This window comes from Acipenser ruthenus, chromosome 21 (genome assembly GCF_902713425.1).
Source record: "Acipenser ruthenus chromosome 21, fAciRut3.2 maternal haplotype, whole genome shotgun sequence".
NCBI classification, from domain to species: Eukaryota; Metazoa; Chordata; class Actinopteri; order Acipenseriformes; family Acipenseridae; genus Acipenser; species Acipenser ruthenus.
Window position 1 is genome coordinate 3675461 of NC_081209.1, and position 16031 is coordinate 3691491.

Below are 16031 nucleotides of genomic sequence, written 5' to 3' on the forward strand. Positions count from 1 at the left end.
GTGCTATTATTTATTTGATTGAAATAATATCCAGAACTGGTCTGAAACTAAATGCATCTGTGTGTGCGTGAGTGTGTGTGTGTGTGTGCGTGTGCGTTATAACTTGAATAATATTCCCACTGTTCTCAAGTCAGGAGACTATCAGCTTCAAGCAGCTTTACAAGAAATCTGGATGAAAATATTTATTAACTCTCATGATGTAAGCCTAGTGCAATAAACAAAAACAAGGACAAGCAGTGACGTGTTTCACCAAATAGACTAAAATCAAAATGACTAAGACCCAAGCTTTTTATTAGTCTATTGCTGAAGAAAAAAAAGTAATGTAAAATGTTCATGCAGTAAAAATCTCACAAGCAAGACGAATGAAAAATGACATCTCGGTACAATACAGCATTTCAAAATTCTACAAGTACACATTGTAAGGCGCTTCCCTCTGAGGGGCGCTCAAGCTCCGTCACTCTAACTGTCTGAAACGAAACCGTTTCAAAGATTAGCGCTATTGTGTAACTTCCTATCAGTCCCCTTGCCCTGTGACGCCGTTGTCTTTCACGTTTTTCCTCGCATCATGTCCGGCGGCAGAGTGAAGCCCAGGTCAGTCACTAACTCAGTAGATTCGGCTGTCACCTCGCCCAGCGAGCGGATCCTCAGAGAATGTCACGCCTTCTACACCGACCCGGAGAACGGTAAATATTATATGACATATCAAACTGGATTGATATTCATTCCCACGGCTAATCCAAGAAGGAGGACCGGAGTGCAAATGCAGTTAATGACGTCCAGGAAAGACATACACCACTGTGATGCGAAGTTTGTGTACCATGTAACCCGAAAACGGTCAGTCCTCTGAAGTATCGCGTAAAACAACGCAAGCCATAGTATAAATACTGACAAAATAGAAAGGCTGGATAACTGGTGTAACCTGCGGGTGACAGGTGCAATGCAATACACTGTGTCCCAGCCCGAGCTTCCAGAACTTTCGGTTCAGCCTCATAGCAGTTTTAAAGTATCTGCTTCGTTCAGAGCCAATACCCAGTTTAGAGAGAGGATGTTGTAACTGTACGTTTCTGACAACAAACGGGTGTAATACATTTTAACACGAATCTACAAGTTAAAAAAAAACAACAGCAGCAAACATCGGTATTTGTAACATTGCATTCATTCACAATTTAGATATTCAGTGTTGTACGTGCAGCATATTGCTGCAGTATCCCGTAGTCTGTTATCTCTGTTACACTGTACGTAGGTGCTCTGATGTATCCGCTGTATCATTAACCAGTTATGCATGCCATTAAATGTATTTCTACACTAGTAGCATGCAAAAAATTAACATGATTAATTCTGAACAATGTGAACCGGTATGTATGTTAACTGCACTGCAATTAATTGGTATTCATAGAATTGTCCAAAAATGACTATTGTGGTGCCATATGCCTTTGGGCTGCCATTGCCCCTTAGTACAGCACCACTGCATTTCCACTGTAACAGCACTGCATTGCCTCCTGTGATGTCTAATGCCTGTCCTATTAAATGACATGAACCTGTGTAAATGATGGGGCGCGCTTGCTTGGGTGAGAGCTGTGACACAGAATCACTCTGCCCTCGCTGTTACTACAACCCCAGGGTTAAGGCTTTGTTTTAGTGATACACACAAGGTATCTTACTGCATCAGTACGTACATCGAGATGAGCAGTGAATTATGTTGTGTTGAAAATGATAAGCTCCACTCATGTACAGTGTTACCATGAAATAGATATATTTTAGGCAAGTGTAAAAATGAATCCCATGTGCAGGTACTGTCGACTTATTAACCCTTTGGGTTGTTTTCACTGTTTGCAGACCTTCTGCATGTTATTTCTTTTTTATATTTTTGCAAGAGGAAGCAAATACTGAAACTTTTTTTTTTTTTTCACCAGGCTAACTAACTTTGAGAGTGCGCGTCTTTTTATTTGAAACACTCTCTGAGTCTTATATGTTACTGTGTAGAGCAGGTGGTGGTACCGCGATCGTTCTAGAATCTAAAGAGTTTAGCTTTTAACAAGGCGTCTCTCTTAATGAGCATTTATAGAAAACATGCACATCGTTAAACCCTCAGGGTGTAAAGTGCTCCAGCAGGTTAAGACTGTTCAAGCTTGACAGCAGAAAAAGCAGGGAGAGAATTAAAGAGCACGACATTGGCACAGATTGCCTTGTTATTTCTAGTTAATTGTAGATCGATCCTAATTGACTTAAACCCTGTGATGCACCTTGTGCACGAATGACTCGCTAATCTGATATTACACTTGCGAAGGAAATACAAGTGGAAAGGTTCCTGCATAAACAGAAATGGCGTTCCGTCACCTGAGAGTGAATACAAGGAGGTGAGATGATCTTTTATATTTGTTTAGGCTGGTGTGTGAATTCATTTTATATTCAAAGCCTTGGTGAAGCAGAAGAAATGATCTCTGGGACCTGGTTCATGGCCAAAGTGATCAGTGTTAATGCTGAGTACCATTTTTATAAACCCTGCTTATCAGCGGCTTCTCATTTTCAGGTAAGAGCAGACCCCTTCTCCCAGCACACAAGGTAATGCTCAATAATCTGGATTTCATTGCGATTTAGAAAGCGGTGCGGCGCCTGATCATAATATAACAGATCATGACGTTCTCCCAGAGTGCCAGCTGAGTTAGACAAGACCACGAACGCCCCTGATGAAGGCACGAGCGTTTGAAATGCATCACAGAGTAAACTGTTGGGGTGTGCTGCTGGATTCTGCCAAATCTGTACTTGAAATCCACACCGGAGATCTGACAAAGTGAAGACATTTCAAGGAGCTTCATTAACTGAAGGCATTTCAATTAAATATCTGTTTTAGCCTTGCAGCATTTGTGAAGCATATTGGTCTTTGCACTACTTTAGTGGAGGCTGAAAAGCTGTATCATTGATTCTTCATCAGCTGCAGTTGTATTCAGTGCCAGGGAGCAAAATAAGCTGCAGGTGCATCAAGGCCATTTATCAACGTCAAAGACAGATATGTAAGGAATGGGTGGGTGGAATCATAGGCCCTGCCAAGCTGTTATATCTGCTTTTAAGTAGTAGCTTTGCTGTGGGTCAGAAACAGTTCAACACAGCTTTTCCTTCACTTGCATATTTATGTCAGTTTACATTGAAGTCTTTCCTGGTGATTTTTGTAACTTCGTCACCCCCCTCCCCCGTGCATCTTATCTTCTTTATTTTCCAGGGCTGATAAAGATAGCAAGCAGCCTTGGTCTTCGGTTAGTCCCTCCACGCAAGAAGGTCATCGTGATGATAATGGGAAACCATTCAGCAGGGAAGAGCTCCTTCATCAACTGGTAACCAGAACCCTTACAGCTGCTTTTCTGTTGTGCAAGTCGTGTCCTGTTTTAAATTCCTTGTGCATTTGCAACATTTTAGCTTCACTCCTATTGTGTTTATCTTATCTTGCAAGAATGGACAGTGAGTCCCATATTGAGACATGCCATTCTCTGCCATGTCAGTGTCACAGGCATAGAAATAAGACTCCCATTGCATAGCAGTTTGATCCATTTCTGGGTTTTACTGTGAGTTTAATAAGACTCACCTGGGATTGTTACCTGTACACTGTGGCTAATCAAGCTCCTAGTAAAACCTGGAATGGGTGAAACTGCTATGTATTAGGAGTCCATCCCTGGTATCAGGGTCACTGCTAGCCAAACTGCTTCAACTAGACTTACTCATCTAGACTCTGGACAATATGTTTGGGGCTTTGGATAGAACACATGGTCTGTGATACCCCATAATAATATCTTGCAGACCATACCCATGCCACTAACGATGAAGGCGGGTGCTATTATTATTATTATTATTATTATTATTATTATTATTATTATACAGAACCTTATACTTGTGCTACTTCATTAAATGCAGTACATGTATACACAAAAAAACTGGTAGAAAACTGGTTTGATGAAAAGAGCTCAGTTTAATTCAGTAGGACAGCCTGAGGTGTTTTTGGAGTGCTTTGCTGTAATTGTTAGTCAGGCTCTGAAACCTGAGCTCCTGGTTGTTTATCACAGTTGAAGAGTGCTGACTCCGGTAGTGGAGGACTGCGTCTCACAGAGCTGGGTGCGACTTGTATCAGCGCCTGCTCTTTAAGACCTTGGACTGCAGCAGTCACACAGTGGGCGTATTGCACACTCTTTGCAAGAGAATGTAAACTCTCAGCTTGATTAGAGGTAGCTACCTAACACTTCTAAACATAATACAAGTCATTAAATCAAAATAATAAAAAAAACAGACAAACAATTAACATGCTAAATATGTTTCTATACAGTTTAAACCTTTCGAATGCTTTGTCATTGACGTTCGGAGCGTGAGAGCTGTTCTCTCAGTGATATTCTAAGCGTAGTTTCTGCTAATAAGTTCCAGTGGGGACGTGGTGCTCATCACAGCTGTTCCTGTGATTGTTTTTGCAGGTATGTGGAGGAGCACATTCAGAAGACAGGGGTTGCGATCGAGACTCAGGGATTCACGTTTATCACAAGCGGACGCAAAAGAGAATCACTCACAGTAAGCAGTTATTTCAATAGACTCAGGGATGGAAATAAGACTCCCAGTGCACAGCAGTTTGATCCATTCCTGGTTTTACTATGAGTTTAATGAGAGACACACAAGCCTGTTACCTATACACTGTGGCTAATTAAGCTTGTAGTAAAACCTGGAATGGGTGTTATTGCTATGCAATAGGAGTCTTTTTTTCCATCCCTGATACATCATGTAAACTTTGTGGCCCATATCTGGGAGCAAAGGCTTCTTTCAAGACATGCGTTACAAACACATAAGACCTTAAAAGTGAACAGATATAATGCTATCACAGTATTCTATAGTACTGTCAAAATCATATAGGTCCTCAAATGATAACGGTGCTGTACTGTTATTAATACACATGTCCTACTTCAAATCCAATACTCCTATTCATAATCGCAACAAAATGTGTTGCTCTGCCGTGCATCCCAACACTCTACAGTGTTTAAATACGCGTCTTTGCATATACAATGTTCTCGTATATGTTAGTTTAAAGCTGACATGGGTTATTGGTTTTGAAATCTGCATGTTTTCATTTAGCATGTGATGCTTTTACAGCAGCTCTCCCTGTGTTTTCTGCTCGCTTCAGAATCCAAACTAAATCATTCTGCTTGCAACACCCTTGCCATTAGATTAAACCCTGCTGAATGACTTCATCTGACAGTGAAACGGGGTTAACCTGATCACTGGCCTAGCATCTGTGTACCTAGTTCTCTTACACACATGGGGGGGGGGGATTTTGGTGATTCCTATTTGTTAAATGTTTTCTTGATTCCTGAATTTTGATGGGTGTTTGAAATGCAGAAATGTAGTAATTATTAGTATTAGTATTAGTATGGATGGTAACATTTTAACCTGAGATACGGTTCCATCTAAACCTTTTTTTAAAATAGTGTATCATCATTCAGTCACAGGAAATAATATTAATGTTTCTTGATAGATTCTGTCTACAGTAGATACAAAAACTGTGTTTTTTTGCAGCAGTCCATTCCTGTGAATTAGCCTTAGGGGGACTGTTGAGACAGATTACGGTAAGAATAAAAAGCATGAGGCATGCTTATAAATAGATATAATTAATCATTTACTGGAACCTGGGTACCTTCTGATACCAAGTGAACCTCGTCATTGTATGCTGTCTTTAGGCTTCTTTCCCAGCAGCCAGCAGCTCTGCCAACTACACTTAAATTTATTGCATCTAAGAGTGATATACTGTAACTATTATAATGGCACACTCTCTGAGTGGCTGTTGCTAGCTTGCATCATATTTTAGAGGAGCTGTATAGCTACGAATAAGGCGTTGGCTGCTGTGTGCTGCAGATCAGGCAGTGTGTTCAGACAGCAGTTAAGGAGACGAAGATGAATCATGTAATTACAGAGATGACCAGTGCTGGAGGATTATCGTCTATATACAGGAACTGCTTAACTGGCCGGCTCAGTTCAGCTCCACTGTTAAAAATCCCGACGTTGATCTGAGGCAGGTCTGTCATGCGAAGGAGCAGAGAGAAGTCCCAGTCTGTAGCAGACTGCCTACGATCTCTTGCTGGTCCGTTCAAATGAAAAATCACCTATTTTTTTATAGGGCAATGCAACCCTCCACCTGTACCCACATTTCCGAACACTTCAGGAGTTTGAAGGTAGGAACGTTCTTTTTTATTTGTAAATAAAAACGAAGAATAAGATGTTTTTAATTTGCACGCCTTTATGAATAAATTATACGTGCTGCCAAATCTTTCAATTCCAAAATGTATATTGGGAATATGTCATTAATATATTCTTTTATTCCATTAAAAAAAAAAACATTTACACAGCAACTTTATCAATAGCATATTCAAAGTTGTATGAGCATTCGTGTTCAGCACACTTAATGATTTTTTAAAACTGCTGTCATTTTTACAACAAAAAGAGTTTAGCAAATGGGTGCCATTCAAATGATTTGAATTGAATTTGTATAAAAAAGGTTTACCAGTGTTGCTTTTTTTTCTTTCCCAGGATTGTTTTAAAAGCAGAACATTTCATTCCCATTTTTATTCTGTGTTTTAGTTTTAAAGGGCGTGTTAGAAGTGGATTCATATATTTTGCGTTGGCCAGTAAGGGCATGTCGATAATGGGTGTGTCCCGTACTGGGTTTCTACAGTGTTCCCTCAGCTTACATCCCTCAATATGGTGAACATTTTAATTCAACTTTGCTTGCCTACTTACTGAGCAAAAGGTTTGGATTCTGTGAAACGATGGTTTGTGATGTATACCACAGACTCGATTTCCTTGTAATCAGTACCAGATGTATATTGTTAATGTTTATGTTTCTTTGCATTTTAAATCAAGAATTAATGCTATTCATCCTAAATCATTTTTTTTTGTGTGTCACCGGTAATGTCAGTGCCTGCTCTTGATTTGTTCTTATAATTAGCGTAACCTGTATGCTGTATCTACAATCAGCTTCTAAGTTTGTAATGATTATCCAGCTATCCATCCTTTTTCCCATGACAAAGCAGTTTCTATTTTAGGATGTTTAAGTTGTCAAGGATCCTTCTTTGCAGGAGTGAGACAGACCCAGGTAATATTAGAAGAGCGCAAAGAGGAATTAAGTGCACAGCTCTCCCTGTAAAAGTTTCCATTTAAAATAAGACATCATGCCATTTAGAAATACTTATAATAGAACCTAAACCTTTCTGCAAGTTCAGTTTTCAGTGCGAACTGACAGCAGTGGACTGCGATTGACGTCAGGTAGTATTAGTTATGAGGTTTCAAGAGAACTAATGGGTTTTGACACAGCTCCAGTGCAGTATGTGTGGCAGTCAATAGAAGTTCATTGAAAACCCCACCTACCTCACCCCACTCTGAAATTGTACCAGTAACTTAAACACAAATTGGAGCAAGGACCCATATTGCTTTCTATTTAAATAGGAATACTTGTAATTAGTTACGATGAGAAGATTTTATCTGAGAATGTACTGTAATGTGCATCTGAAATCTTTTTTGTAATGTCCTGTACAATAAAATCACGCCTTGAAAAAACAAGGAGATAAAACTATCAACCCAGTGGATGAATCTTGCAATAACTTTGTTCCCCAGATATTGTTGTAACAGATCAATATGTTATGTACTCTAATGCATGGCCTTTGTGTTTATGATGCATGCAGCAGATTAATCATTGATTGTGTCTAGAGCAGTGGACAATGGCCAATGCCATATTGAAGGCTTTGGTTAAGTCATTGCTGTCATCCTGTCCTGGAAGTCTCCCAACGCGATGCAGTGGTTTTGGTCGCAGTGTCTCTTTCTCAGACGCCGAGCCCTGGTTGACTTCAGCTCCACACTGACATAGTGTCTGTCCACGTTAATGAAGGCAAGGTTTGGACATGTGCTTGATGTCACACTTGGAGATACAACATACATAACGTCTGCTCTGGGACAGCTTTGCAATAGGGAGCAGGAGGGCCGATAATCCGGTCTGTGGTTTTCAAAACTGTGGAAAATCTTTTTTTTTGTTGTTTTTTTACAAGTCCCTTGTCCTGTGTCAGTGTTTCATCACCACCTTCAATCAACAACATTACACTAATGCGTATATAATTGTGAGGCAACATACTTTCCCAAATGCATTATCAGTGAATGCATTTTGAGGTGAGTTTTACCTCATTGATTCCCTGACGGAGAAATACCATTGTCAAAACTTTATGCCCTGCATGTGCGTGCTATTTAAAGGCAAACAGGGTTATACCTAGTTTATTTGATTGAGTCCCAGCCCAGGTATCTGTCACAGGTCCCTGTGTAAGGCTAGAGACGTACACTACAGTCTCCAATTCAAACTGCCTCACAGTCTTGTATAACACTCGTGTTTGCATCAGCCTCAGAGTGGGAGTACTGTGATTGAATTGGTCACAGTTTAAATTGGTTATCGACGTCATCCATATTTTTGGGCTGGTTGGCAATGAGTTGATTGTTTTCCTGTAATCTGTTATTGCTGTAAGTCTCTGTGGATGATTTTGGGCTGACCTTGAAGTGAGCCTCACTGCCTGCGAATCCTAATCCTAGTTCTGTTTTTATAGTTTTATCAGTCTATTGTGTTACCTAAAGAGTGTATTCAAACAACCCTCCATATTGTATTGCACCAGTTCGAAAAACCGGTCCTGTATTGCCAGCTCCGACACTGGGCGGTATTTATAACTGCTATCCATGTCGTGTAATGCTGAACAGGAAGACTTGCAAATCAGTGAGTGAACAATACACGGTAATGTGAACTTTGTATTCGACTGTTAAGCAGTAATAAACGTTCAACTTGAATGCCATTAATCTGCCCTGACCTACATAGGTGCCTTTGCTGCACTGTTAGGTGATGTGTGTTGCTAGGTTACCTCGTTGAAATCTCAGTAGCTTTTCAAAGACAGTAGTGCAGCAGTGTTTCTGTATGTGTGTACGTACATGTTTATGTAATTCATCCCTGGAAGCTGGATGTTTTTCGAGAAAGTTGAATTCATTTATTTAAGCAGTACTGACATGTGCTCTGTCTCTTATGGTACATGGAATCAGGTCCCTCAGTTTAGGAGTGTAGTAGTTTTATTGAGGGCGCATTTCATTTGCACGTTACTGGGCTTGGTTTCATTATTTCCATCACTTGCCCTAAATCTGCAGATTAAAACTAAACCATTTTGTCTCAGCTGACAGGCGCATTAGTTATTATTAGAATCATTATATAATGCTACTTATTTAAATGCACTCCTTCGTGTCACCTGTGAGTCTTCTCCCTTGACTTAGATGAACCTGGGAATAAATGTAGCTTGTCAGTACCAGGTCTCGCATAAAAGCAGATCAAAAAACCACTTTTGGTTTTTGCAGTGTGAAATTTCCAGAGTTTGGTTGAATTGGAGCAGAACTGGCTGTGTGTGTAGATGACGGAGAGTTACTCCACAGTCCTTCTTCACTGGCTATCTATTATTTTAAGCTTCCAGAGTTTGGTTGAATTGGAGCAGAACTGGCTGTGTGTGTAGATGACGGAGAGTTACTCCACAGTCGTTCTTCACTGGCTATCTTTATTATTTTACTCATGTAAAGCTGCCAGTTGAAGAGCTGTTGTGGGTGACCATGACCACAGTGTTCATTCGCTTCTATAGTTTTAGGAGCCGAGGCTGACTGTGACTGTATTTCGTTGTTGTTGTTATTTAAACCACACAACTTCAATTGCAACCTCTTCTGGATATGAACCCGATTACCCTTATAAAAATGTGTCCCACAGTAAAAACATGACTAATAAAGCTCAGTGATAGCTCAGGTAAGCATTGTAAAGCCCAGAGAGGTATGCTGAAGAATATTAAAAAAACAAGCCATGGTAAAATAACCCTTAGAAAAGTGTCCCATAGTAAAAGCATGACAGCTAGTAATAACCCACAGTGAAAGCATGGTAAAGCATAGGTGCAGTGAGCTTTGTAAAGCCCAGAGAGGCATGGTAAAGCATATTAAAAAACAAGGCAAACCAGGGTAAACTGTGGTGACTGCATAGTATAACAATGGGAAAAGCATGGGGGACAGCTGCAATATCACAGTGGTAAACCTTTATAAGGGTAACCTGATTGAACTGTGAGATACAGCATCAGTGTCCGTTGATCCCCCCTCTTGTTAATGTCACAAAGGGCAATGCATTAGCAAATTCAGGTAGTTTGACAGGGAAGAGGGTCAACACTATAAAAACATATTTAAATGACCAGAGTGGATTCAGAAATTCAAAACCCCTCCTCACTCCTTCTCCAAGCCTTCCCAGTTTGTAGCTGTTTTATATATACATGCAGCACATATATATTTTGTAGGTGTATCAGACTACCTCTCTACTGAGATCTCCACCTCCAGACAGAAGAAGTTCAGCCTGGTGACGTTCATAGATACCCCAGGGCTGGTGGACGGTGATATGAAGTACCCCTTCGATGTGAACAGTGCCTTAGCTTGGCTTGGTAAGATTCACTAATATTCTTTCAGAAAGAAGCACTAGTGTGGTAATATTAGTAGGGCGGTCCCCTGGCAGCCTTGGTAACACACATACACAGATGTGCAACACAGCCTTGACTGCTAATGAGTGCAAGCAGAGGTGATTCTGGATACAACTCAAACTCGCCCAGAATGGCTCAGAAATAGAAGACGACAAATTAAATCATGCCATTAAAACATATATCCATAGATAGATACTTTTACTTTTTGAAAAAGCATTGTTAACAATTAAATAGAATACACAAAAACAATATTAAAAAAAAACACACAAAGTGAAAATCAATGACATAAACTGTGACCAGTGTGTCAAAACTGCAGTAGATAGATAGATAGACTGATAGATAGATAGCCTGTATAGCTGCTGTATAAGTAAAATCTGAGGAACAGGTAGGTATTGAATTGAACCTCTTCAAGATACACTTTGCTTCATGGAAGCAGTGCGCAGACAGGTGCTCTCATAGACCAGTGATCTCCTGTGTTTGTTTGTGCAGGTGAGCAAGCTGACCTCATCTTGGTTTTCTTTGACCCCATGGGTCAGGCTCTATGTAAGCGCACTCTGGACATTGTGGAGCGGCTCAGTGAGACGTGTGGAGACAGACTCCTCTTCTACCTCAGCAAGGCTGACGAGGCGGGCCGGGAGACTGACAGACAGGTAGCACCGCGGTCACCTGACTTCGCTGCTTCTAAATGAGACGGTCACAATCTCCTTGGGCACACTTCATTATGCTGTGCTGTAATTGTGTTTGTTATTCTTATTATTTCAGAGAGTAATGATGCAGATAGTTCAAGAGCTTTGTCGAAGACCCGGCCTGAACAAATGTGGTTTTGAGATGCCTACGATCTACATACCCAACCCACAGAAGGTAAGTATCTGGCTAGCTGGCTGTGATTGTATTTGGTTACAGTGTGTTCTAAACACATTGATAGTGAGTAAAAACAAGCAAGATCTTCAACAGGAGTCCCATCAATAATATATCTACAGCCCTGGCCAAATGTTTTGCAGCACCTATAATTCATAATTTGAGACATCATTTAAAAAAAAAAAATCTATATGTATATAATTTAGATCTTTTATTTAACATCATAGAATCATAAACTACAAAATCATACTGCAAGTGTCTATCGGAAGCCATAATAGTAGTACAGTATTTCATGTTAGATTTCGAAATGCCAAATGTATTCAATTTTTGTCAGTTTTTCGATAAGTATATGGAAAACTACCAAGCGGTATGTAATTCAATATGTTAAGGTAGCATTATTCAGCAGATTTCATTCCACTAGGCCTGATCTTCCACTTGTGATAAAGGAATGTGAGCCAGTAGCATTGTTAGGTAAAGGGCTTTAGTTAGGACTCTTCTCCTGTAATTAATCTTTATTAATTTTAAAAGTTTCTGACATGCTGGGATCGCAATGAGTTTAGCAGCTTTTGCTCAGACTAACCCCAGCAGCTGGGATGGCTTTTATACTTTAAAGAGTTTGATAGCTTGAGACGACATGTAGTTACGCAGCATGGCTTCAGCTGGGAAAGGTGCTGTGAGTTTTGCTCAGCTGTGAATAACGTTTGCCCCTCAGCCCAGCCGGTGTGTGAACCAGATTGATGGGGTTTGCAAGACGATCGAGAAGACCATTAGCCAGGCTGTGCAGAAAACACTCAACCAGCTGGACAAGGACTGCGACCTGATCTGCAGAACCATCAGCGATCAGATTACACTTGACAGGTACTGCTGGCTTTAACCTTGAACACTGCACATCAGGAGTGAGTTAACCCAGTCTTTTTCAGCATCTTGCAGTTGTTATTAAAGAATGAGCAGGAAAAGTGTTGCAATGATGGCAGGGATGCATGTTTGTATTTTTAAACTGTAAGTAACTTCAGTTGAGCGATTCATGTTCTTAAAGGTTTCCCCTGCAGCCATCCCAGTCTTTTGCTGTGGTTGCTATGGAAATAATTGGCAGCACGTTTAACTCCAAAGGAATTTGAATGATTCAGAGCTTTTAATTACAACTCCAGTACTGTAAGCCTCTGCAGCCCCACAAGGGGTATCCTTCATGGGGTTACTAGCTGGGCTTCATCTAATAAGAGGGTGTCCGCTCTAAGGAGCATCCTTGCTTGTGCGGCTCCCTCGGAGGGAAGACTTGGAACACAACCAGGACACAGCAACGATGCGTCAGCTCAATCCAGAAGAAATACTTGCATAACTTCACATCCGCTCTGTTCATCGCATGAGTTTCAAATTCATTTTCGTGCTGGATGTCAGTTGACCGTCGCGCTTCTCTCTTTCTCTCAGGGAGTATGTGGGCTGCAATAAAAGCTCTTACTTGCAATTCCTCCTGTTTGGCACTCTGGGGATCCTGCTGCCTGTGCTGCTCGTGATTAGTCTCCTGCTGAACAGTTTCTCCAGGGACGAGGTAGAGGGAGCTGTGGGAAAGAGCCTGGCAAGCCTTCTGCACTTGAGCACTGTACGTGTACATATAAGGATATGCAATTCCACTGTAACACTTCAGTAACTGTATCCTGGTGGTATGCAAAACACCTGGCCGTCCCATTCAGATAGGGGTTTTAATTAACTGCAAAACACCTGGCCAGCCCATTCAGACAGGGGTTTTAATTAACTGCAAAAAACCTGGCCGCCCCATTCAGACAGGGGTTTTAATTAACTGCAAAATACCTGGCCAGCCCATTCAGACAGGGGTTTTAATTAACACTCAACAGCATCTGTTTATCGTTAAACAAAACTCTATTAGCACCAAATACCGACCCCCTGCGTTTTTATTATGTTTATTTATAAATCTGCCTGCCTAAAACAATGGCTTTGCACGCTAAACAAAAACTGTTTTAAACACATTTCGGATCTTTGTAAAGTATATAGTATGATAGTAATGCTGTTTAACCCCTAGAACTATTATAGGTGTTATGTTTTTGGACAGCAGGGAGTTGTAAGCTGCACTAAGAAGCTTGTTTCTTTGCTGGCAGAGTCTAACAATGATTTTGTGGGACTGGATACCAGAAGACGGGCAGATCTGGCTCCTGCTTATTCTGGGTGCCACCTGTTACCTGTTTTTATCTTTGGCAAAATACCATGCAAGGTAAGGCTCTACCCGGTCCCCACCATGAACAGATTATTCCCAGCTTCGGGAAACACACAAAGAAACGTGTTTTGCTTGCAATCAACACGTCACTCAAGCTTAGATTTTGTTTTGTTTTCTTCTCTTGTCTACAGTAAGACTTACCAGACCCTTACAAAGAGGGAAAAGCGATGCCTTGCACAATACCAAGATTATATTCAGGATGCCGTGAAACACAAGAAGGTACAGTAAGGAGCTCTATATGTCACCGCTGTACTGTTTGTAATGGCACCATTGCAAAGGAATTTCTGCCTCGATTACTGGGAGCTCAACTGACCTACTGCCATAACTTATATTGCTTGTCATACATTTTGCACAGGAAATAAATGCATTGTTAGAAAAAATAAAAATAAAATTGCTTACCAGAAACACACTAAAACTGTAAAGGGGGCATGTTGTAACAAACATATTGCTGTGTTATTTTTTATTGCAGAAGCTGCTGTACGAAGAGTATCTGCATCAGTGTGCAGCAGAGTACGATCTGGGCTAGAAAAATAAATGTCACACCCAAAGCCATGGGAATTCTCCTTTGAGATATGTAACGTCTGTAAACCAGCAATAGCCCCATACTGTACAAGCAGTAACTCATGTGCAGTTGGGGTTCTACTTCTATTAAGGGGGTCAGTGCAGTGGCTGTCTAATATAAGGTAATGAGCCGTATGGACATTGATTTTAAAATGCTGCCAACAACTCTGAGCATTAAGACTGCAGGTTCAGACAAGTGTAGTGAATAATTTTAAAGAATGCTTTTCTATGAATAAATTCAGTTTGATATTTGTTAAAGACAGCTGTCAGCTTCACGAATATCTTTCTTTTATTGACAAGCTGCGAAATATTTTTTTTTTTGATAACACTGAAGTTAAAGCTTGCAAGCTTCACAGCAATAACATAACTGACTTTGATAGGTGCTACTTAAGTGAATTGTGTTTTAGCTACTGAAATTATTTTTCAAAGAGTAAAGCCATTATAATGTGAGTTGTTTTTTCATAAAGGGACCAACAGGGATCTGAACATGAAAAATCATCTTAGGCTTTTGTTTGCCATTCACCTGTGTCTCGTCTTATAAATGTTTACCATAGTAAAGCATAGTGAAAGCATAGGTAAGCATTGTAAAGACCAGCGAGGTGCAGTAAAGCACAGTAAGACACATGGCAAACCAGGGTAAAGGTAAATGCCAGTGTAACCATGGGAAAAGTAAGGTAAAAATACCGTAGGATTCACCGGGCTGCTTTTATTGCAGTTTGGATTTTTCACAGCAGCAGCCATCCTTAGTCTTACCATTGTGTGGTAGAGAAGGCCCTTCTGCATGGAAATGAAACTTGCAGATATAAGATACGATTTTTTAATGATGTGTTTAGATTGACTTTGGGAGAGCGCAAAGATCAACTCTCTGAAAGATAAACCAGCTATAAGGAAACACATATCTAAAACCAGATGATGGGTTACATTATTTTAAATTATTTTTGTATGTATACCTTTCAGTTTTTTTCTGTGTTTAATTTCTGTGCCAGTAAAATACCTTATGTATATATATATATATATAATATTTTTTATATGACATTTTGTTCCTGTTGCTTAATGAAACTAAATAAGCTATGATGTGATAATGATATGTACACAGTGGCACTTGTCATTCTAGGAATGTTCTGACCAGTACATATTTTTATATATTTGAATCCAAAAAAATGCAACTCATTTTAAGCCTTGCATTTAAACTCTTATTTATGAAATGTTTTTTTTTTGTATTTGAATATTTTCCCTTAGTGTCCGATACTTGTCTGTATTACAAAACATTCCTGCCTTTGCAAAGTAAGCATCAGAGTGGCTGTTTTAATGGTAGATGTCTCTAACGCGTGTCAGTGTGTGATTTTATATTATCTCAGCAATGTGACTTTACTAATAAACCTTTTTGTTTAATTCGGTGTTTCTGAAGATTATTTTACATAATCTGTCCTTAATTTAGCTGTCTGCTTCCTCTCTGTAGTCAGAAAGCAGGCCAGGTTGTTTTCTATTAACCCAAAGGCAGCTGTGACTGCTTTCCCCTTGCAGCAGTAGGAGGTTATACCCCGTGGCAGCTGCGACTGCTTTCCCCTTGCAGCAGTAGGAGGTTATACACAAAGGCAGCTGTCACTGCTTTCCCCTTGCAGCAGTAGGAGGTTATACACAAAGGCAGCTGTGACTGCTTTCCCCTTGCAGCAGTAGGAGGTTATACACAAAGGCAGCTGTGACTGCTTTCCCCTTGCAGCAGTAGGAGGTTATACCCAAAGGCAGCTGTGACTGCTTTCCCCTTGCAGCAGTAGGAGGTTATACATGTATGTTACTGTAAAGCTCTGCAAAGATTGTGTTTCTAGTAAACAGCTTATGTTCGATATTGCGTC

General features: G+C 40.3%; 1 protein-coding gene across 6 annotated transcripts; it reads left to right on the top strand.

Annotated features, from left to right (window-relative positions):
- Positions 1 to 524: 524 nt before the first annotated feature.
- LOC131699027 (uncharacterized) lies at positions 525 to 15570 on the top strand. Of its 6 annotated transcripts, none has more exons than XM_058994356.1 (13): positions 541 to 683; positions 3218 to 3329; positions 4452 to 4545; positions 5542 to 5591; positions 6140 to 6194; positions 10356 to 10496; positions 11022 to 11182; positions 11295 to 11393; positions 12103 to 12248; positions 12816 to 12987; positions 13502 to 13614; positions 13749 to 13836; positions 14087 to 15570. In XM_058994356.1, exons 1-13 carry the CDS (start codon positions 652 to 654, stop codon positions 14141 to 14143), a joined length of 1320 nt encoding a protein of 439 aa, XP_058850339.1. In that variant the 5' UTR covers positions 541 to 651; the 3' UTR covers positions 14144 to 15570. The 6 variants fall into 6 exon arrangements, with proteins under 6 accessions (XP_058850337.1, XP_058850339.1, XP_058850340.1 ...); XM_058994352.1 differs by lacking the exon at positions 541 to 683 and adding an exon at positions 1404 to 2562; XM_058994353.1 differs by lacking the exon at positions 541 to 683 and adding an exon at positions 1404 to 2562 and having other exon boundaries at positions 5545 to 5591.
- The last annotated feature ends 461 nt before the right edge of the window (positions 15571 to 16031 follow it).